The 24,370-nt window shown below is 39.8% G+C and overlaps 1 protein-coding gene across 3 annotated transcripts in view; it reads right to left on the bottom strand.

Annotated features, from left to right (window-relative positions):
* Nucleotides 1-9,732: 9,732 nt before the first annotated feature.
* LOC126924879 (octopamine receptor beta-1R-like) overlaps nt 9,733-24,370 on the bottom strand; it is a 48,922-nt gene continuing 34,284 nt past the window's right edge. Inside the window, exons 3-4 of one of the 3 annotated variants that reach the window (XM_050739824.1) lie at nt 19,643-19,909; nt 9,733-11,768 (exon numbers count right to left, since the gene is read on the bottom strand). In XM_050739824.1, coding sequence (XP_050595781.1) covers nt 11,462-11,768; nt 19,643-19,909 — 574 coding nt within the window. In that variant the 3' untranslated portion in view covers nt 9,733-11,461. The remainder of the gene's footprint in view (nt 11,769-19,642; nt 19,910-24,370) is intronic. The other 2 variants (XM_050739825.1, XM_050739827.1) reach the window with 2 other exon arrangements.

The raw sequence follows: 24,370 nt of genomic DNA, 5'->3' as shown, positions 1-24,370 counted from the left end.
TCATTTATTGTCATCTCCTATGATATGTCTTATCCTTGGTCAATAATCAACGAGATGGTTATATATATAATCGTTGGTAATTTACCACTTACCGACAAGCAAGAAACGTGAAATTTTCCATATCAGATAATATTAGCTTTTATCGATTAGTAAGAACGTTTGGTCGGTGATTACAATTTGATAATCTTGTTCGCAGAATTCCATTTAGTCGTCAGTCGATAAGAATAGTTCCTTTCAAAGTGGCGATACTAATTTTGATTTATCCACTCGTTTACCTGTATTGACAATCTATTGACAATCTTCATCACGTAGAATATTTGTAACTACGAGCGATATTTTAATCGAGAATATTTCGAGCACAGAGAGTGGCTAACAGCGTAATAAAAAGGATATTGATAAAATATTCGTTTCGTTATCATCTGTCAGGAGAAATTGAATAATTTGATAATTCTTTTTAGCAATTCGGAGAATGAAAATTACAATGGATATGGACGGATCGACGGTTGAAATAGAAAGGAATACTTTTTATATGAAATATTTAAAGCTAATTCGCGAAGGAAACTTGAAGCGTATGGCACGACTGTAAGTTCATTGAATTCTCAAGTTGGTGGAAGTTGGAGTTGAACAGATCGAACATAGGCGTCGTCAGAGTTATAACGTTGGGATATTGTAGTTGCAAAGATGTTAAGTAGGAAAGTTGGAATAGCCGGTGAGAATAGAGGTGAGAAGAGCGTTGGATCTTTCTTTAGGTTTTCGTTTCTCTCTCTTCCAAAGTTTTCTCAATTTGCGTGTAATTTGTTCTATTTAATCTTTTTAACAGAAATAAGGAATTAATAAGTCAATACTAGAAACATCGTTGTACGTATGAAAGAAATCGATATGAATGGTACATCGTTGACCATTGATATTAGGATATCTATTTTATAATAAATTCACCGTTCCCTTCGCATCAATACGAACGACTTATAACGTAAAATACTAAGTAAAATATTCGTTAGATATTTCTTATATAAGCAGCAGTCGGTTTGACAAAAAAGTTAAACGGCCGTGGGAGAAACATTTCATGCCAAATCAGGCAAATTGTTCGCCAACGTAGCTAATAACGTCGAAGGAAATTATCTCGCTCGCACCGCCTCCGGCATTTTATATAATTTTAAAGGTTGAGCCGTAACGCTTTTAAAATAAAATAAAATCAAATAAAAATCGTTAAAAATAGCGTTTTGAAAATTTTAAGATTGGTTAGGGGAAGACGAAATATCGTTAGACGCGAAAGAGTCGTAAATCGAATGAACGTAAATAGATGAAATCGAATCGTCGATTGTTAGGAATCGTTTTACACATTTCCATGGTGTCAAGTAGCTTTGAAAGGCACGTTGAAGAAATATCGTTGACGCGCGATTGTCGGTTCGAAAGGTTTCCGGACGAGTTCTTTCGTCGCATCGTGAAATTTTCGGTAATTCGTTAAAGAGAAATTGCACGACCTCGTGGTGGCCGCTTGCGCGAATTAATCGCGCGAATTTTCCTTGCTAACGTGAAAATGCAATTTGGGGCGTGACCTCGCTGACCTATATGGCGTGTGTAACGAAGCTTCCTTACGAAACTCGCCTCTATTCTTTGTTCTTATTTTTCAAATACGCCGTATCGTTGTTTCGCATGGTCGATGAAATATTTGTTAGCGGTAACGTGGCCCAAGACGGTATCGGTTCTGCGGTGATCGTCTTTCCGTGGAAAGAATTTTGCGGACCAAGTGGAAAGAAGACAAATTGGCCAAACAATATCTCGACGTACCACAGGATGGTCACAGACCATTCGACTTCCTAAAATGTAGTTCAACGCGATATTACGATAATCGGTTTAATTTACTGCAGCATCAGATGCGGTATGTGGGTTACGAGCTCGTTAACCTAGTCGTTGAGACAGAGATTCGGTTAACCCGCGCAGAGACCTGCGTGAGTTCTTTCGAGATCGATTCGTAACAGCTTTCGACCCGAATTCCCAACCACGTGCCTCCTCTCGTACGAATATTTTCCACCTTTCGACCAGAAATTGCTCGCGTTTTTGTCGATCGTGTGTAGCATGCGCGCGAAACAGGCTGCACATTCGAACATTTGTTTTGATTCGCGTTTGCATCGGTTCTCTGCTTCGTTCTAAACGTTTATCGAGCGATCAGAGTTTGCCAAGTGGAGATATTACGTCCACTGGAGGTGGACAGGTTTGAACAGATGATTTCGAACTGCATACCTGCATACTGTTTGGCTAATTAAGGAAATATTTCTTTCTACAAGATCGCTCTCTCTCTCTCTCTCCTTGTGTAGTTTCTTCGACATCGCTACGTAAATTGGGCAAAATCAAATTTTTTCTAAATATACTTTCGTCGTACTGTAAATCAGCTATATCGGTAGATATTTCGAGGTGATTAAAACCGTAATCGAGGACAATTCGGATGAGAGCTTTCTGTCTGTCTGTCCGCCTGTTTGTCTCGATCGTTGCGTAGCCTGGAATTTCGTCTCGGTAAACTAACGGTAAACTGACGGCAAAGCAGCCTGACATGCATCGTTAGAATGGACTAGCGGCGCAACGTGTTGCAACGCGCAACAATGCCAGATGCGAGCCGCCCGTTGTTTGCATGCAAAAGAAGGGTTGCCTCCAGAGACAATTTGAGTAGACGCGAAATTCCGCCGCTTTCTGTCACTGGCGCCATGTGTCACGTCGACGCGTACAAACCGATCGAGAATATGCTCTGTTGGTTATTCGGCTACGAGTCGATAGCTGGCTTGGCCGGACAAGCTGTTCTTAGCGTGACATTTGGTCGGTGAAACGCGACCCAAATTCCCGTAGAATCGAGGTGGATGCACTTCCATGAGAATTGGACGCGAGACAGTGTGGACTGCTTGAAACGGGTAATAACGGTTTCCGTGGATTCTAGAAGCAGCGCTTAGGAGTCTCGAGCAAGCGGTTGAAAATCTTAATCGGCCACGTCGCGGAATTCGAGGAAATTGATAAACCAGTGGAACAGTTCAAAGTTTGAAAGATGCCAGCTACCGAAAGCAAAATAAGTAAACTACGTACTACGATAGATCGTATCTAGGTAGATAATATCCATACTTTCGAATGAATGGAAAATGGGGAAAAAAGATTAGGATTTTCGTGCGATAGACGTATGTAACAGCCATGAATCGCAGCGAATGCCAGTAACTATTTGAAATTATAATTAAATACGCGTTGAATGTCGCTTAATAGTAAGTTTTCAATTTGAAATTACGATCGATTTGACTCGTTAGCTATTCGCATAGAACACACGCGCGCAACTCGTAACTTCCCAAGATGATGCGGACGAAACGAGCAGCGATAGTTTAGTATCGAAAAGTAGAACGTTCGGTAGAAATTGTTCGGTAGAAATCGTAGTGTACGTATACGTATATCTCTAGCGGTCATATGCGACTTTGTGAAACTCGGACTCTAACGATTCTCGATGACGAACGTCGTGAAACAGTTTTATCGAGAAAATAAAGTTTGAATAGTCAGAGAGTGGATCAGCGTGAAGAAAGAAGCTCATTGAATCGAATCGCAATACGTAATCGTTCGTAATACAAAGTTTATGCCTTAATTAAAATTGTACGCTCGTAAAAATAACACGCGCAAGTAGAAAAAAGAAGGTTTGATTTTACGATATTTTAATTTTCTTTCCGATTGGATACCGTTATACTAATGAGAGATAATGGAAGTAAGGAAACGGTGCAACTTTTTACACCGCCAATTCAAGATAAACGAAACAGCCTGTCAATACCTGTTTACCTTCCCTATAAATATGTATTACATCGATCGAAATCATTCATAAGTAACCAGAAAATTATACCCACTTACGTGTTGTACGATTTGAAAGTTTTACCGTCTTAGCTTCTGTTTATAAAATGGGCCATATCAAGATCGTTAATATGGACGAATAAACAAACCCACGGATAACTTTTCTTAAAATTTTATTATCAATGCCGTACGCTCGTACCTCGGCACATTATGTTTCAAACGACCATCTGATATATTTATACGTACATATATTTGTATACATATATTTCTCCTATATATATATATATATACGTGTATATACACACACACACATACACACGCGTAATATAACGTTATCCGCCGCTACGATGAAACAACGTCACACGCTCTTTCGTACTTTCATCATCATCATTCACCGTCATTCACCACGTCTCACCTTAACACGCACGATTACCTATTACGATTAACAATTATCTAATTGATCGAATCGAACTAATAAAATAATCGTTCTTGACCGCTATTGTCGTTTGCATACTTGAAAATCCTGTTCTTTTTCTTTCTTTCTTTTCTGTTTTTTTCCTTCGTTTTCGATCGTTATTTACCGAGTCTTGGTTTCGTTTGATTAACGTTTAAGCGACGATTCATCGATTTCTGCAAGGAATTTTCCGGTAATATCGATACTTGATGTTTCTCTTTTTTTCTCTCTCTCTTTTTTTTTTTTTTTTTTTTTTTCTTGCCTTGCACGTTTTACGTTAACGTGTTAAGTCGCAATCGTGTTACATCTCGACTGATCGGTAGATAACGCGATATTGTGAAACGAATTGACGATGTTCTGACCCTTTAACCATGTGGCTGTTTGCTGATAAAAATACGAAACAGAGGATACGCTTTGAAACGAATGTTTTCGTATAGACGTTATGCTGTGGCATAATAAATTTCTTTCGAGACGAAATGGTTGAATCGATACTTTTTTTCTTTCTCTTTTCCTTTTTTTTTCTTCTTTTTTCGGAATTGTTCTAGGTTGGTCGATTTTGGTTCTATAAAATTCTGGTGCTGTTGCTATTTCGCATAGTTTGACCAAGTTCGTATTCATAACGAAAGGTAAAAGATAAAAGATATTTTTCATAGAGAAGAAAAATCGAGCTTTCGTACGTTGCGCCGAGAAAGGCGATACAAGATAGAGTCGATATTAGGAATATTAGCAAATCGTTGACACGAATAACAGGTTGAAGTTAAACAACATGGTGTTTTACGAGAATTTTACGAGAGAAACTTTGCGTGACTTTTAAACCGAATGAGACTAGGTTACAACGGAAAACGACTTAATTTATTATGCAATAACAGCAACAAGTTGAAAATTAGCAAGAGAAAGACGTTAAAATCGCTGCGTGTCGTTATAATCGCAGTATTTCGTAACGTTATCGTTTATCGATATCGTTCTCGCTTTCTGACAAATAAAAGATCGTTGGATTTTGATTTTCTTAAACGTAGCGATAGGAAATAGCTAGTATCAATTGCGGAAAATGTTCCATATGCGCAGCGATATGGAGATTTTTGTACGCCAGCCTATAACTCAGTAACCTTTGGTATTGCCGCTCGTATTATCTCTTCGGCTATTTATATACCGTATAACGTATAAATGTCAAATAATAATTGCTAGAGAGAAAAATGAATATTTCTTTATTCGAAGCTTCGGCGAATTTCGAATTTTTTGCTAATCGGATTCTTACGTTATGATGATTTGTTCAACAGCCGCTCGAACGAGCATCGTCTATTCCCTACTGTAACAGGTTGTATTACAATACTATGGGTGATCGATCCTCGGTCGGAAGAACGAAAAGTGAATCGAAGATTCAGACTACTTTATCGATCTACAAATATAATTTGTCTTTATTAAATCGAAAGCATGGTTCGTGCGGACGAACGTGCCCCGTGATATATGTACATATACCGATATTACATGCAAAACAAGGGATTAAATTCTTCAAATAAATATCACAGATTATGTATCGTGGAACGTAGAGCACAGCCGGTTTAATCATCTTTTAAATAGCAAATTACGTACACTGCTGGCTATATAGATATCAGGGCATCTATTCGCTACGTTTATCGAACAGCTCTAACAAATTCTATTTTATCGAATATTTTACATTAGATTAATGGTAATGGGTAGGTTGCAGCAGGATGTTACGTAACAATGTTACGTTATCTAAACTAGAAAATAAAAGAAATATCTGCGGATGTCCTAATATTACTTACGGCCAAGTGTCCAAAGTTAGTGTCCAGATAACGATATGTCGATAATATACAATGTCGAAGAAAGGGTATACGTTGATTTCACTCTGGTACGAAGATCACAAGGGAAAAACGAGACGACTATATTACTGCGATACTTACGGTAAAGAAATCTTATATCGCGCAAAGCTCGCTGTTTAATTATCGGGTTTTCGATATTTAACCCCTTCCCGTACTTTAGCGAGTCAGACTCGCGATGAAGAAGGAAGGGGTTAACGTCGAAAGCCGTAAGTAAATTAATTACTAACGCTAAACCTACTAAAAGTGCCGTTTAGTATACCGCTTAGATTTCGCATGACTTGCGCGTATTTTAAACGCGCGATGTATGTAAAAAATTCTGCAAAAATTCATCCAAACACCTTCGAGTATGTAGCTTAAAAGTATAAATAGACGGCCAAGTTTTATGGATTTATGGGATATTTTGTGCCGCGAAAATGCATAGAAACTGGTGATAAAATTCAAACGTTCGAGAAAGATTGTTTGATCTTTTCATCTGCGATAATTTTGCAGCACCGCAAGCATCGTAACGGTAGAGTGAACAAGATCGGTGAGTCGATGAAATATTCCATATTTTCACCGTTGCAGGGATGAAAGATCATTTTCATTTGTCATTTATTTAAATAAAATTACGAAATTAAGCAAAACGAGCTTATCGTAATTTTCGTCTGTGATCTTCAAACTATCTTCGCTTTGCGACAACAGTTTGCGAATTTGTCTGGCGTTGACGAACAGCGACATACATCGAAACGCTGTACGATGAAATTCGAAGGGATTGGAAGCAGCGAATTTCGACACACATGGGTAAACGATCGCCGGAAACGCTACCGGATCTACCGTTCTAACTAAAGTACCGAGTTCTCTCTCGAGATATTTATCAGGAGACGGGGATTTGTTTGTCGTACATGGTTCAAGGGTCGCATACTCTACCGTTTGATTTATCGATTGGTTTCACCAAAGTTCGAACCGAGTTTTAAACGGTTGTCGACTGTTTCGAGCTACGTTGACCAAAATGATGAAATCGCCACGCCACACTTACAGGTTAATGATTGTTCCGCGATCGAGATTGCGTCGCTATGCTGACCGATCTTTTGAAGTTTCATCTTTTTCCTGTCTTAGCAACATATACATTTAGAATATGCGAATGTTACCAATTGTTATATAAATTTCCAAATAGGTCTGCGCATCGCGTTCTCGCCATGTAGAGTAATTTGATATTTGCAGTTGCGCGTCGTTCTTTGTAACAGAAAAGTAAATATACGTTTTAAGCGGTCTAGCATATTTCATGTTATTAATATCGATGGGCCTGAAAACCAGTTTAGCTTTATATTTCGATTAACACGATACGAGGTAATCAACCATTTATAGGAAATGTTCACGCTTTTTCCTTATTTACACATGTAGCTTACGATACCGCGATTATTGTGGAAACATTGAAAACATCCTGTATATGTTGGCTTTTGCATCAGCCGATCGTTAGCTGTTTCAAATCTTTTATGCGAAATTGTTCGATAGTATTATAGTAATAGATGATACGTAGAAAATTGGTAACGAAAGAATACGAGAATACAAGAATTCTACAAGGTAAAATGATACATATCGTTGACGACTTGCACAGATTTTACCTATTACTCAACCTAACACGCTATTAGATTTCCACTGTGAAAATAGAAAATGAGGAGGCAAGTATGTGCTTTAGGTTTGGTAACGTGCGTGGAAATCGACATACGGGCTTCTCAGACTTCCTTGGGAATCGAAATAATCGGACGTCGCTTTGTCAGATATTGTACGTAATAATTTACATGGTATCGAAATCAGTGGTTAAACGCGAGTGGCCTAGGACTTGGTGGACACGAAATTTCTTCCTAATACGTACACGATGATAAGTTTATTTTTGTTAATTTTTTGTATTATAATGTTAGCTCGTGCTTACAGAGAAGAGTTTTATCGAATTAAACATGATATCGAAAAGAATCAAGTTGATCGTAAGATTGCAAGTGGAATTGTCAAAATCTTTCTTGCTTGCTAGAATAAAAGCAAGATGGAGATATAGAGGTGCGAGGTTTAAACGAAAGTCGGAATAAATAAATGAAAATTAGTAGAAATAGAAAGGCTAGATTGGAAATAGATCCTTTTGGAAAACCAATCGAGACTGATATTATCGTGAAAATTACCAGTGACTAATTAAACGTTTAATTAAACCGTGAACGAACGAAAGTGGAGAAAACTCTGTTGATTGTAAAATGATCGCCAGAACGAAACGGATATCCGCTGCAAATGTCAAAGTTCGGAATCGTGTTCTCCCTGAACGAGCGTTAATTTCCTAAATTTGTTTGAATAGAACGCAATGAAACGAAAGCTCGTGAATACCATTCGCACGATCGATGATATACGGGTCGTTTGTTCGCCCGATCTCCCTGCTCCCCAACAAATACCATGTAAAGATATTTTTTTGTCGCTCGCAAACATCCATAATATCGTACTAAGAATGAGATAAGAAAATATTAGGGAAAATTCTAGAAATTAACGATCCTATTTGAACAAAATTGCTTACCTAATTGCCTCTTTCTAATTGTCAAATCGCGTTACGTTTGAAATTGCTGTTCAACGATTGTTCTTGATGGGTTAATCGATGAATTAATAATCGTAGTTTTAAGATATTTTAATGCCGAATTTGAAATGAAAATCCGTATACGCGTACTTGTTGCAAATACCGTTCAAACAAACCTGATTTACCTAATTTATACGTAGTATAGTAAATATTTGACATTTCAAAAGTTATTTCCATAATTTGTATTTCGTGCGATCGTTTTTTGCTCTCTTGCGATTCCTTTTACCAGAGACGCGGAATACTTTTTATACTCAAAGACGCGAAGACGTTTCATACTTTTCGCTATTCCGTTTTCCGTGTTTCAACGAACTGTGTCTCGTTGTTAACTTTCTTGCCCTCTCGATTCGAACAGTGCGTTCAATACAGACGAGAATTTAAATAAACCTCGCTCGATTTATATCGAAAACAAAGTTCTGCCAGAAATCGTAGTTTTAAATAGTGTCGCTAATTGGCCATTGACGCTGCAGCGACGTTAAAACTAGAGAAGAAACAACCTCGAGAAATATACTTTATCTGTCTTTTCCTCGTTTCGCTTTTTCCTGTTCTCGGTCGCAGGAACGATACTAAATTCTCTTTCGCCATAAATAGCTGGTGACTAATTCCAGTAACATATAGCAACATTAGATATCGCTTCTCTCGTCATTAATGGAATCGGTTATCGGCCTCGATTAGGGAAACCAACAGTGGTCCCATAGAGAACCTTCTACTTGATTTCACTCGGCTCCAAACAATTTGGATTTCGCGCACATCTTCACACGCGAGTAAAACCTCCGTTATCCGAATACCGCACAGTTCGAACATTCAATTATCCGAACATTCTATTATTCGAACATTCTATTATTCCAACGACCAACGTTACGTTCTGTCCTATTTCCTTTGAAACAGAAACGGTATACACACAGTGTACACTGATTCGATCGTAACAGCTGTATGCATTATTCGTACCACGTTGACAGTCTAATCGTTCTCATAGCAGATATTTACGCTACTCACAGACTATTTCAAACCGTTACAAATTTTATGCAACTTAAACGAATTTCGTTGTATTCTTTTTTTTTTTTTTTCTATTACAAATTCGTTTGGAGTACAAACTTGGAACTAAAAAGAGAAAGAGGCTTTTTTCGAGATAAGAACGCTCAAAAATTTTCCTTCTTTGCTTTTGGTTGGAGAAAGCAACGTTTGTTTCTTTCAAGTTCGGTCAAATAAACGGCACATTTTCGCAATCTCTTCGGGCTAATCCGCGTTCCTCTCGCGTTGTTTATCCTTTAATTCCCGGTGTCGACATCGAGCCCCGGTACCGACCACTTTTACACCCGAGGTAATTTTCATGCTCGAACGCGACGTTCACCGACCACGATCGCGTCCGTGTTCGCTTTACGCGACATTCCCAGCTTCCGTCTGGCTTTAAGAAATTCATCGTGCAAGCGACAGCAGGGTTTGATCGATCGCTCGAAGCAATTAAATCATCCACGTCCATTCTTTGATAGATTAAAATATGCTTTTCGCTATAAGTAAAAACAATCTATTGGCTCGTCCAACTTTATTACTTACTCGTTTAGATTCAAAAATTTGTTTAGCTTAAAAGCGGAAAATAATTATCCCCGTTTACACACATTCGTTGATAGATTGAAACGTGGTTTGCAGCATTAACAATTGCTAGCTGACTCGATATCGGTCGCTCGTCCGTGAACAAAGACTTTTGTATAAGAACTTTGATTTTTCGTCCAAATTTCACATCTAGAAATAGGAAATTCTGGCTGAAAAGAAGCAAGCGATTTAATAAAATTCGTTGGAGAACAAAGTGGAACGAAGCAAGAACGAACTCGCACGGCCTCTATCTGTCAGGCCAATCTTAAAGTATTACTGAAATCGGATCATCCATCTGCTCGGGAGCAGCAGCCTTATTTATGCACTTGATAAACCGCCACGCGGTGGAAATAGACGACAGTGTGTCTTAAAATAGGTTGACCGCATCGAAGATTTCCTTTCAGGAAATTCGCTTCTTCGTTCGTAGTTAACGTCTCGATAACGATATTTTACTTATTACTGCGAATTACGATAAAAAATCTAAAAATTCTAAAGGCAACGTTTATCGAATACGAATGAAAGAAACACTTTTAACAACAGATTGGCAAACCATTTCCACCGCTCGCACCTCTACGTACCGTTTCGAGCTTAGAAATAGATTTATTTCAAATATTCCGTGTTTCGCAGTCTGACATAATAGCGTTCGATTTTACTCGTGTCCACGGCACCCTGAAGCCCAACTAAAACGCCAAGAGAACACATAGCAGCGAGTCTAACGGTGTTCGAGTGATCTTTGATCGGAGTGAAAACTTTGATCACAACGTATCGACGGTATAAATCTCTTAGCGGCCTTTTTCGTTCTTGAAAATAGGCTCGTAACATAGAAACGTTTTCAAAATCCACTACGATACACCGAAATTTCCAGATTTACGCTAAAAAGTTATCTTATCGACGGATCAAGGTACGCGTTCGAGCTTCGTCGACTGTTGCGCTTCCGACCGTTAATCGCCGATCGAAGAAAGGTGTTGCGCGTCGTTCTATCGTTTAATTGGCGAACGAGTGTCGCGTTCTGGCCGTGTTGATTGGCCAGCGAGATGCCGCTACGTATCTCGGCTGTCGTGGCTGGTGATTGCCACGATCAGCGATCGAACGATCCGAGCTTCCAGTCGAAAGTAGGTCGGATTCGAAACGATTTTTTCCAGTTCAGAAGATGGTCGAGACACGAACGTTCGAGGAACGGTTGGGAAATCAAATGCACGCCTCGATATGCACGTTGGTCATCTCGCTGGCTCTCAGCTGATTGTTAACGTGCAGTTCCGAAGACGCGTTACTGTGCACCAGATCCTGCTTCCGATGGGTTTGGCGCAGATCGCGAACCGGTCCGATCGCCACGCAACAGCTTTCGAGGGTCTTCCTGAAGGCGGCCCGGAAATCCCGGTTGAAGTAGGCGTAGATGAGCGGATTCAGCGCGCTGTTAAAGTAACCCACCCAAAACACCGCTGCAACCACCGAATCGCTGCTTTCGCAGCTGTCGCACAGAGACGTGATGATGTACCTGTTGACAAAAGAACAAACGAATAATTATTTGTTCTACCCAGAAACGAAACACGAGATACAAAGGGTAAAGTTATATCTTTAGAAATATAAGGAAGAGGGAAAAGAGGTAAAACTTGGAATTTTCTTTCTCATTTTTTCGAAATTCGTCGTCCCTATGACTTTATTGTCTCGATCTTTTTGCGAATTCGGCAGACGTCTAGATCGATAGAGCAAAAAATAGCCGGAATATAAGAGCCGAGACCGTTTGTATGTTTTTGCGTTCGCGAAAGTTTTTCTCTCGTCGCAGTCGTGCTCTTTTTAAACGTGCCACACACGAGCTTGTCTGCACAGACTCGGCAGAGAGTTTGATTACTCAACCAAGTTAAAATTTACGAGAAGCTACGTTTCAGACTAGCCGGATTTCATTCGTCCTCGTTGAATCGTGCCTTCTGTGCAATCTCCTGTAAATTCATGCTGATGTTATTTTCTTCCTTCTTTTGGTTCGTTTGTTACTTTTGAATTATCGACGAATGGGACGAACGTGTCATATTTTCTATAATATCTTTGCTTTTGTCGCGTATCGATATAATTTTCTGTTTCATAGAGAGAGAGAGAGAGAGAGAGGGGGGGAGGGGGAGAAAACGGTATCGAATTTAGAAAACGATGAAATACGATGAACATGGTAATCTATAGGATATTGGAACTCGTAAGGGTTAATAAAGGAAATAGAATATCGAATGAAAAATAAACGAACGTTTCTGCATTTATCTTCGTTGAACGAATATGACGAACGCATAATGGATATACATACGTAACCATCGTTGGCTTTCAGTCGGCGTTATGTCATAGATTACGCGATGATAAGGGGAGAGAAAGAGCCAATAACAACGGCTATGACGAGAAAGCGTAGAGAAAGGAAAAGTTTCCAGACGATTAGACCGTTAACATGCACAGACAATGAACACGAACTCGGTTCGATTCTCTCCTAGGGAAAAAGTCCGACCAGTTGCTTGGAAAAACAATTGACCTTCACCCTTTGTTGTTTAATTTTAACTCGAACTATAGCTAAGGTGGTGCACACGATTGATGTATCGATCTTACGAATGCAAGGGCAACCAAGCGCGCATGGAAATGTTACGACCGATCGAATCTGCTTGGCTGTTGGAGACGTAGTTTAGTCGCGTAAGCATTTTAGGAAATTCGCTTGTTTACGAAATATAATAACAATTATAGGAAATACGGATAAACTGGCATATTGATTTTGGGCTGAGAATTTTCGAGCTCGTTCGATATCAGCCGTGATTTGAATCCAAAGTGAGATCCTTCTAGCGATCTCGATGCACATTCGAGGGGGATGGCTTTTATGCTTCGGTGTTTCTTTTAACCAGCGAAGAAAAAAAGATTTGCTCGTTAAACGACTTCTTCTCCGTGACACCCAATGAGGCTCTACGAGAGAGAGAGAGAGAGAGAGAGAGAGAGAGCTTTCAAGAACTTTTCCAATCTCTCGGAATCGTCAGCTTTTCATCCCCTTTCTTCTTTTTTTCTTTCGATTCTATTCGAGTCGAGTGCTCGTTTTTCCGGTAACAAGCCAGATCTTCGAGCACCTTGTTCGATGCTTCAACGAAATCGCCGCCTTGTCGATCTACATATGTGGGAAGAAAATGGATTATTTATTATTCCGCAAATTTACGTATTTGTGGGAAAGTTAGATATTTAAAGCGAGATGTTTAAAGCAAAGTATTTGTTTTTTCGCTTATATATTGCTTCTTTATTGCCTTAAAAGTCTAAATCTACGTGAACCATCCACGTTTAAGTCGTCGTGCTGTAAAAAAAAGAAGAACTGTATCGACAGCCTCCTGATTTCGAAACGACGGCTTAGGCTTTTTCGATTAAGGGCTTCAAGCACGTACAAACAAAGTATAATTCGACGCAGCTCATGGAGTCGAGAAATTTATTCCAAGTTGTTATTATTAGTAAAGAAGATGTAAAACGCGTAAATAAATTACAAATTATTACGTTTATCTACATTGTATCGTATTTTTGACGATCGTTGTTGAATCGTTACTCTCTTTGAAACATAGAATAATAATTAGAAAACATGACGCGCTTTTCATTACCCGAAGATTCTCACGTCCGAGCAGTTACGTCTGCCCGTTAATTCGGATAATGGTTGATCCGGTCCGATCGCAACCGTGGCACGCTGAACATCGATAACGAAGAATCGTCGAGTTGTAAAAATCCGATGAAAAGGCCGGAGAGGAGCAGCTGAGAAATCCGTGCGCCTCGTCGAGCTTTGGAAAGAAAGGCGCGGCGCAGAATTATTTCGCGGTTGCAGACGAGGAGCGGAGCAGGTGGATGAAAGAAGCGGAGAAAGGACGAGAATGAGAGAAGGCTGAAAGAAGGTTGCCGTGAAACGGGGTCGACGGGAAAATGCCGCGATTTCGCACACTCAGCCAACTTGTCCGTGTACGTTTCGCTTTATTAACTCGTCCAGCCGCTGTACGCTTTTCACCCCTTTACCCCAACACCGTCGAGGAATCAACGGATCCAAGTCGAATGTCCGAAGTTTGGCGCTCCGTTGTTTGGCTCTCTAGTTGTTGCAACATCGACTTGCAGCTGCTCCGTTTCTTTTTTTTTTCCCCCATTTTCCGTAGCAGTTGATGAAAATGCGGTAAAATTATTAAGAATCGAAGAATTTCGTTTCCTCCTCGATCGAACAACCTTCTTCGCTAACTAAAAGCATGCAATTATCGATTTTCGTCTTTCCTTAAGCTAATATACGATTCATAGAAATACGATTCACACTGAAAGAGTACGAGTCTTTCGTCTTTCGACCGCCGATGAAACTAACTGCATCGTTGGCGAAACGGTTGGCGAAATCTTCGCGAAATAGAAAATTGAAAAACTCGAAACGAATTCACAGTTTTCTTTGTCGAAAGACGGTGTAAAACCAGCGGAACGTTGCAGTGGATTTTCTTCTCGAAAGAGACAGGCTTAAATCTCGTTTGATTTCTATCGGCGACGATCTCTTTCGGTTACGAAAAAGTTTCGTCGTTTCCGCGAAACGAGAACGAACGTTTTCCATTAGACGAAGCGAAAAACTCGAAACAAAGTGGCGCGAAGAAAAACGTCGCGTAGGTAGGAGACAAGTTGGACGGAGAGGCTCGAGAGGAGCGTAGCCGGAGGCAAGTAGACAAGAAAGCAACGCGATAACTTTCGTCGATTCGACGAGACAGCTGAAAACACCGGAGAAATGAACGTTTGTCGTGGAAATTGCGATTCGTAGGGAGAAAATCGTTGCATGGGCCGGCAGAATCGGCACGATTCTTCGTTTCCTTCGTTTCATTCTGTCGGCTGAATATGCGAAACCCGCAGTTGCCGTCTATTCGAACGCTTAAAAATCTCGAATATACGGTTAGGTACTCGCGTTAATATTCGGACATCTCTGTACTTTTTTTTGTACAAGAGAGGATGATTTAAATATCGCGTAGCTTGTTCCATTTATACGTAAAAAATGTCTCGTGTTTCTTAAGGATAACGTTTAAATGCCTTGTTACCGTATAACCTTGAGCATCTTACTTAGCGATTCTTAGAAATAGCTAAAACCGCGGAATATATTTATTCCGTATAATTGTTTAATATAATCAACGCCAATACCGACTGATCCGCATTCCTTAGTTGCCAAACCGTTAAAATGCGTATAAAATAGATAAAAACGTACGAAGATCCGTAATACGTCGAGTATAGTCTTCGAGTATTTGCTAAACGATAGGAATATCTGTTTAGGATCCAATTTATCATCCATTTGGCAAAGTTCGTGAAAATACGAATTTTATTGGGTCGTCAACTAAGCGATCGCGGGTTTTGTTATTAGTTGGTATTGAGAAAATTCGCAATCACTTAGTTGTCAAGCCAATACTTTTTCTTGCGATCGAACCAACTTTATCTAATTTTATCGCAGTCACTTGTTGCGTTGCACGAGTCGTTTCTATTATTTCTTTCGATAGGTGCGATACCTGTTATAGCGTTTCTCGATCAGGTAAGATCCGCATGATTCATCGAACGATTAGCGACGGGACGATACGTCGCTTTTATTTCGTATCCAAGTGATCGATTTATCTTGATTAAGGAAGATCGAGGAAGTGATTATTATCGGTATATGTAGCGTGTTTTTATTTGGAACAAAAAGAAGCACGAGCGAAGCTTCGAAACGTCCAAGTTCGTCGTTGGCGAATCGTAAACGCGAAAAGCACTGAATTTATGGTTATTACTGTTCGTATGTGTTTCCTTAAATAATGATATACGATTGCTCGTAGAAAATAGCTACTGTTAACTCGCCAATGTAATGTGACCAGCAAACGCGCTAAAACAAAGTATCATGGATGACCATTTTTAAGAGGTTGCTAGCGATACGACCGTATTAGATCTGCCGAATTTGTCGAGGGCATCGAACCGATCGAATCTGAAATCGAGTATTCATTGGGAACAATTTGAGAACACGAATTACCACTTTGATCACAGAATGTAAGAATAACTCGCGAAACCGATAGAAAGGTTAAAAACGCCTTATCCGAGCTGAAGTAGCCGCGACTTGGAAGCTGAGTCTATTGCGAATATTTATTGCCAATTTTCAATTATTATTAATTATTATCAATTTGTTTTTCGATTACACAGGGAAAAAGTACAACTCGTTGCGTCGAGATCGCGCAAGACATAGAAAACTATATAAAACGACGGGATAAAAACCGCGTCCGAATGATCGTGCCATTACGTTCGTAACGTAGAAACAGTGTCTCTTCTGCCTCTCTCTGGTTAAAAGCTCCGCTCTGACAAATCTGAAGAGAGCTCGAACAGTGACACGGTGAACGGGAACGCGCATAACAATAGAGCTTTTGAATGAAAATTCGATAAACAAAGGGATCGGCCAGAATACATTTGTCAGGATCGCTGCGACATTTCCGGCATCGCAGCGCCGCTAAATCGTGCCGAAACGCAAACGTACGCGTGCTGGAGAAATTATTCGTGACGTACGCACGGCGGTTGACGCGACGGTTCTTGGACCGAGAATCCGACGGCGATATGCGTGCGCGTATCGTACGTGGTCCAGGATACTGACCATTTTAGCCGATCAGAGGATAGCGTCGTAGTCAGGATGGGCAAGTGATCCTGAAAAACGGAGTACTTTCTTCGTTTCTTCGAGTAATCGTAGAACACAAGTTCGAATCGACTTGAAAGCGTTCGTTCTCGGTTTGAAACACTTATGGACGTTATTATCATCGTTAGCATCTGCAACGATGCGACTGCAACGTCGCGAAACGCGTAGGAAACGCCGTTTGAGATTCTTTTACGCCGGAGACGTTATCGATCGGGTCCTGCCTTTCTCGAGCCCCGGCTGGCGGTCGCGTCACCAAGTCCTCAGGAATTTTGGGATGCACCGCAATATCGAAAGCGTTCGAGCAAACGAGGGCCCAGCCCATCGAAATTCCACTGAATCGCAAGCACCTACTTTTTACCTTGGTCTATTTTAAAGTAGCGTTTTCAGGGCGTTCGAGCGAAAGTTCAGGGCTGGAATAGAATTTCCGTGGAAACGTGATTCTTCGGGACGTTCGGTAGGAAAACGGGAAAGTTTGGCTTGTAAAAACGATTCCGGTGATCGTGATCGTGGTGGGCTTGCCACTATTGTTAGTTAATGTTAGAATATCAGAGTTTACCACGAGTATTAGAGTAATTTCCTAGTCATAATATAATATTAATGTCCGTATAGTGGATTAATAGATAAATATGCTCGCATCGAAAGGTCTGCGAGATGTAGCGCAATGCGATAGAAAGGAAATCCAGGTTTCTATCACGGGTGGCGAGTCGAAATAATAAAGTCTCGCAATGTTACTGATCGAGCATTAAACGCGGTAATTAAACTATTACGATTACATGATAATTGAATACAAATATGTTCGAATAAACGAGAAGATATGGTTTTTCAACGAGCCAATGCATTCAACGTCCGTTGTATTGTCCATCCATTATTTATTTTATTCTGGTCTGCACAAAATTCTTTCTTAAAAGAGAAAATGGGATACACAGAGACCTGTAGAAGCGATTGAAAAGTTATAAACGTGGAATATATCGTAAATAAATGGATAAAAATCATATAAACGAATATAAAATTATATAAAATATTATATATATGGCCTTGTGGCTACTGTATAACCTGACGGTTACGTCATTAAAAATATTCCCAGTAAAAGAAAATTGAATTAAAAATACGCGGAACACGACCACCGTAGAGATATCGCGATTTTTCGTCACATCGATTCTACATTTTTGTCTGTAAAATTGAATTAAAAATGAATTGTTATATAATTTATATGATATTATATATATGATTATATAAAATCATAAATAAATGGATATCGCAAATAAATAAATGGAGGAAAAGGAAACGACACAAACATTTTGTACGGTTATAATAATGTCGAAATTCGTGTTTTCGTGGATATGATTAAAGATACTGTACTTTGGATACATGTTTATTTCGCGTGGGTTCTCTCGTACAATGAAGAATCATCGTGTGGTATGGTGAACGAAAGGCCTAAGAGATATCGAGTAAACTATAAACAATGTCGCCGTCGGGCCCATCGATGTGTCGTCGGTCCTTCGATTAAATAGTTTCGTAGAAAAGGCCTACGTGACCCTGGCCACGCACGGTTGCGAAACACGTGCGTGATGCGCGCCTAAGAAAAGACAAAGGGATGCTAGAACAGTCAGTGTCGGTGGAGAAGCCAAAGAGCGTGAATCGAGAAATCAGAGAGCGCGAGTTGCGTTGTCGAGAGAGCGTGGTCCGCGTGACAGAGAGAACGTTGGATCCGTGGTGACGAGTGTTGCAAATTAACTATTGAGTTGTCTAAATTACGTTCTTCCGTTTAATCAACATCCGTACAATCCGTTCATTGTAAATAAATCATCATCGGTAATAATATTTTATTTCCGATACTACAATCATTAGAAATCGATAAAAATCAGCGAATTGGTAAGTTGGCAGTTTTGAATTATAGACACTTTATATATACACTTTCTTTGAAAATCTTGAATTTTAAAATCCGCGAAACGAGATTTACTTTGGGAACTGTACTTGGTTTATTACCAGTCTTGTCGCTATTAAGCAGGTGAATTTATCGCCTATATTCGTACAGAAGGTACATACGGCTTTCAAATGGAATATTTTTTCATCGTACTCTACTTTTCCTATCGTATCGTGATTTTTTGTTTCTTCCCTCGTTCTTCTTCTTCTTCCTTTATGTTCGTTTCCTCGATCGAAGAAAAATTTAGAACCGTAGGAAGGAAACAGGGAAAAGATATAATTGATCGCGATCGTAATCGTATTCCGGTTAATTCGATGGAACTATCGTAGTTTCAAAGTCCTTTTAGACCACGCGAACGTTTAATGCACGTCTTAATATATTCAAACGAGTTTTGCCAATTAGCCGGAAGTCGGCTCAACTTGGATCGTGTTTCCTTAGATCTCGTTAAAACGAACTCGACTGGATCAGGAAGGAACAAGGAATAATAAGGAATAATAAGGAATAGTAAGGAAACTGGTATAGCTGGTGGACAGGATCAGGGTTTCCGTCGGTTGAAAAGCGTGGAAAAGTTAAAAGTTAGAATTGTTCTTTAACGCGTCTTTGGTAAGAATTTTGTTGCTGCGATGTAACTCGATTGGAACGCGTTATAACGAGAGCGCGGATCGTTGCACATTTATAAAATGTTCGAAGGCGTAGTGTAATTGGTGGAAGGCGTAATTTGTAATTTCGATGTATCGCAGTTCTCTGGATAAATAAACGTGACTGAACGTGACAGCGAGACTGAACGATTTTCGACAATGGCGAAGAAATTTACCAGAGGAAGAAGGGAAGCCAACAAGCCAGAAACGCTGACACGATGATTCCCAATGTTCTCGCAGCCTTTCGTTCCCTTCTCATTTTGCTGCTGCTGGTGATCGGTGGATCTTCCTGTTGTGGATCCGGCGACGATTGATCCACAGTTGGCAGCGTGGTCAAGCCGGCCGAAATCCCATTGATCTGCAGATGTTTGTTTAAAAGCGCTGCCGCCACTTTGCTCCTGCAACCAAACGTCCCAACTTCATATTTCTGTTGATACGCAAGTCTGGAAAATATAATAAAATAAGGCAACTATGCGTAGCTATTTTAAGCGTTAAAAGTAGTCCCGCTGAATAAAAGTAGACTGCATTTTTAGACTTGTTTCAAGGCTTACTCATATAATCACGATGACATGATATAATCGCTATAGTCCTGATGAAACTTTTCAAACGTTTGATATAACGACGCGTAATATTCGTAATATTCACAAATGGTTTCCACGTGTGTTCAAACACCTTCGTCATATACCGTACATTGAAAATCTAATTATACGTATTTGCAATTTCCTAACTACGAATATGGTGTATCTCGGCCGAGCGACTTTCGCCATATTATTCGCCATATTATACGCCAGGTAATACGCGTATCTGAAGCTGCCGAGAAGAATAGGCACCGTTATAGCTGATACGAAGCGCGTTCGACTATAGACGTTCCATTGTCACTGACGCGCTTTGTTTCCGCTGCTCCACCGCTACTTTTTCGATCGATCGCGCTTCTTCCTCGATCGATCTTCCTCTAACATTGTAACGCGTTTCGACGATCGTTTCCAGGAAAAACGAAAGCTTGTTCGATGCGGTAACTTTCGAAAAAATATTATAAAATTATCGTTTCGTTGTAATTCGATGCCCAGTTCGCTTGTACGATTATCGATGATTTTCGATGAAACTAAAATCGGTGGAAGATTCGAATATCGCCTGAATATCGCGTCGAAGGAAATCCTGAAAACTTTTATCGTTTCTACCCTGAAACTCTAACATCCGCGAATAAACAAGATCTTTCCTTCGCATCTGCGATCTCGAGGAATCGGATCGGCCGGACACGATAGAACAGCGTTTGCTTTTTGTACAATAAAAGTCGTCCTGATCGATCTGAAAGCCTTTTCGTTCGAGTAACATGGTCGGCGCTCCTTTGAAGCGGAATTAGAAAGCAGAGACGTCGGAGAGGCTGGCTGCAGATTTAATTTTTCCTTTGACCGGCAAAGCACTCGCTATGCCTTGGAAACAGATCTGATTTTGCTCTCCGTAGAAATCCTCGAACATGCAGAGCCAAAGGCGCGTGCGAATCGGGATTGGAATCGGCAAAGAGCCCTCTGTGTCTCCGTCTGAGCTACCGCAGGCCCGTTACTTTAACGTCGCAAACTTTAACGTCGTTAAAGTCGAGGACGAATCTTTCGATCGTATTTCGAGTCGTTCGACTGATGGACCGAAGACAGAACATTAAGACTAAAACGAGTACAATGGTCGATGGTTTAGTTTCCGGATAAAATGTGAATTTGACGTAGAGTGGTGTTGGAACAAGTATTCGAGGGGCAATTAGCGAAAGCTTAGTTACTCTTGCACTGGAAAAGTTTGCGGCGCCAAGGGACAATTTCTAAATCAGGCTAATAAGGTATTATTTTAAGTAATCGGCGTTTAATCGGATAGGAACGCTTCTTAAAGTAAGCTAAGCTTTTTCCTAGCGGATATATTCACGAACGTCGTCTGTTCGAAGAATTCCAAGAATTTCGATAATTTCGACCACTCTCGCTTTGTCATCTTTACGCTTATCATTTATTAAACCATCCACCACAGCTTGTTTCGAGCAAATTTATTAACACTGTTATTAACATTGTTATTCGTATAAGAGATACTCTTGAACGTGTTGGAAGAATTTTTCGTTCGCGAGTTCTCCTCCGTGCTAGTTTTGATAGCTAATGCCAAAACGATAAAAGTTTCATTCGCGTACTAAAAATTCAAATAATCGCGATTCGATCGACCGTTCGGCCAACTTCGAAGCATAGTTTTTCCCTCGTTGGAAAGACGTTGGTCGGTCGATGGTTCAGGAATCGCCGATTAATTCGATACTATTTCTCCGGGTTGAGAGTTTTTCCAATAGCATCTATGGAAAAGGATGTTGCTGGTGAGCCAATCCACGTGGCAAGGGAAATCGAGAAAAGATTCGGACGAGAGACGAAAGTTTCCAATCGAGATCTGAAAGTAATCTTCCAAGATCCTAATAAAAGTTGCCATGATTGCGTTCTCGATGGTTCTTGGCGTTTCATCTCGTTTTTCTTCGTCAAAGGTGACATAACGCAATGAGTTTCACTTTTTTTCTTCCTCCTTTTTCTTTCATGACCTTCTTCTTTTTCCAAGGTATAAGAAACAGTGGAGTAATTAGTTTGCCGGTGAATCGTATCCTGTTTGAAGTGGCAGCATCGCGAATCAAACGTAATAACGACGCTAGTAATTATATCGGGTTAGTAATGTGAAATAGGTCGATCGATATTATTAATCGTTAATTTAACGTTCATTATTTAACGTTAATAGATCTGCAATTAGATTGTTCCTCTTTCTTCGTTTGTTATCCATTCGAACCGACAACGTAGATCGCGCGATACGTAATACGGCACGGTATACGTACGTATTATGGATAAAAATAGATAAAAATAGGCCAAAAACCTTTCTCTCTATTTCGTTCGTATTTTACGATTAATTTCATTTTATGACTGAATGAAAATGTAAATATTTGCATTTTTATGGATTTAGCATGATGGAGGAAGTAGGTTCGTTCTTAATTGTATTATTCTCCATTTTTCCCGTAGACAAGGGGGCTGCCTCGGTCGCCTCGTGGCGGAAATAATCGAGTTACTGCGTTAAAAACGCAAAGTGTTCCACGAAGATTGAGTTTCGAAAAATCGCGTTCTCTTGCATCGTATCGGCATCGTGTCGTGCATCGAGTCTTACCTCGTTTATACGATTTATAGAATAGCCCTGCGTTATGGAAAACCAAGCGTGATTACACAGTGATTGCGATAATCTCAATCGTGCGTATCATCGTTTCATCGATAGTTGATAGATAGTTGATACCTTATTATCAGGTATTTATGTTAAATTTTAGGATAAAAAGGTCGAGACGAATCTTTTATCGTCGCTTGCGATCAGATACATTTTATCAAGCGAGCAAATCTATAATATCACGAGTGATTCGATGAAAAATATCGAAAGTTTCTTCTCGTTTATACCTAAAATGATTCGACGATCGACGATCTGAGATAGGACAGGAAATGGGAAATAGTTTAATTTACAAATCATGGCCGTACTGTCCGACTATAAACTGGCTCGTACTACTTGATGTTTACCCGCCGATCGATCTCTGGTCCATTCTTTGCCCCTCCACTCACGTCGCATAGATATAGCAGCAATCGAATCTTTCGCAAACACTTTTGCCGAATCAATGGCATAAAACGACGATTAAAACTATCTATTTAGGGTTCTAGGTTTCTAAATCGAGGCATTCGTTTAGAAAACAACGCGCAACGACCAAGAAAACGTAAAGATCGTTTCGAGAAAATTGTATTTTAAAACGTTCGAAACTTTTTTCCTCGATTTTATTATTAATTAATTAATTTATTGTTATTAATATTCGCGTTTATTCAAAACGTTAAAATATTCGCTTAAATATTCTTTAATGCGATCGAAGTAATTGATTTAGACATATCGATGGACATGGGTAAATTTATTTGTGCGAAAATGTAATCGTAGAAAATTATATAACACGCTATTACAAGTAGATAAGATTAATTTTAACGACGCTAGCGTGAGCGTGTTCCGAGGAATAACCACTTTGGTTCTAACGAAGTCAAATTAATGCCTGAATGCATAAATAAAATGTCTGGAGAGCTTACGGTTACCCAGTTCACCGATCCTATCGAAAATTTACAGAATGCGGTGAATTTCCAACGTTATCCGAGAAACCGTTCGAGTGCCGTATATCGACCACTATGCCGGCACAATGCATTTTTACTCAAGTATTCTCGATTATCCTATAAATGCACGGATCCATCCTTTATATAGCGCAACCTTGACTTCGCCGATTATTCCTTATCATACCGAAGAGCTGATATTCATTTTCGAATCGATAAAACCCACTGTCCTCTCTGTCTCGAGTAAAACGTTAACGACTCGATACGAATTAAAAATACGAGATATTTCGATCGTGCGAAACGAGTAATTATTATATGAAAATTGCACGGTTCACCGATCGATAGAACGCCATGGTTCTTGTCCTCTATCTTTTACTTGGGGACTAATTTTTAAAATTCCGTGCTACGACGACAATTCGCTCGAAAGCGAAAAATCTCGATCGAGGTAAAAGGAATCGTTGGAATCTGCGAGCAATTTCTTTGAATTTGTATTAGCATTCTGTGTAATAAATGTCGATACGTTTGGAATTTTACGCCTCCATCGGCCCATATATTTTCCAGAGGAATTTCCAGTTATTCGATTCGATCGGACTTTTCTCCACCTAACTTTATTTTATGGAGTGGATCGTGTAATACCGACGAATCATCCATCGTCCAATTAATAATCATGCCTGCATGGCATGGGCATTATTTAAGTAAACCGTATAAAGAAGCATGTGTGTTAGTTTATTTAAAGAAGAAAATGCTTTCTCTCGGAATTATTTCGGTACATATTCGATTACCGAT

This window comes from Bombus affinis, chromosome 15 (genome assembly GCF_024516045.1).
Source record: "Bombus affinis isolate iyBomAffi1 chromosome 15, iyBomAffi1.2, whole genome shotgun sequence".
Lineage (NCBI taxonomy): Eukaryota > Metazoa > Arthropoda > Insecta > Hymenoptera > Apidae > Bombus > Bombus affinis.
The sequence above is the reverse complement of the archived record's forward strand: the minus strand, read 5'-3'. Positions and strand labels throughout refer to the sequence as shown.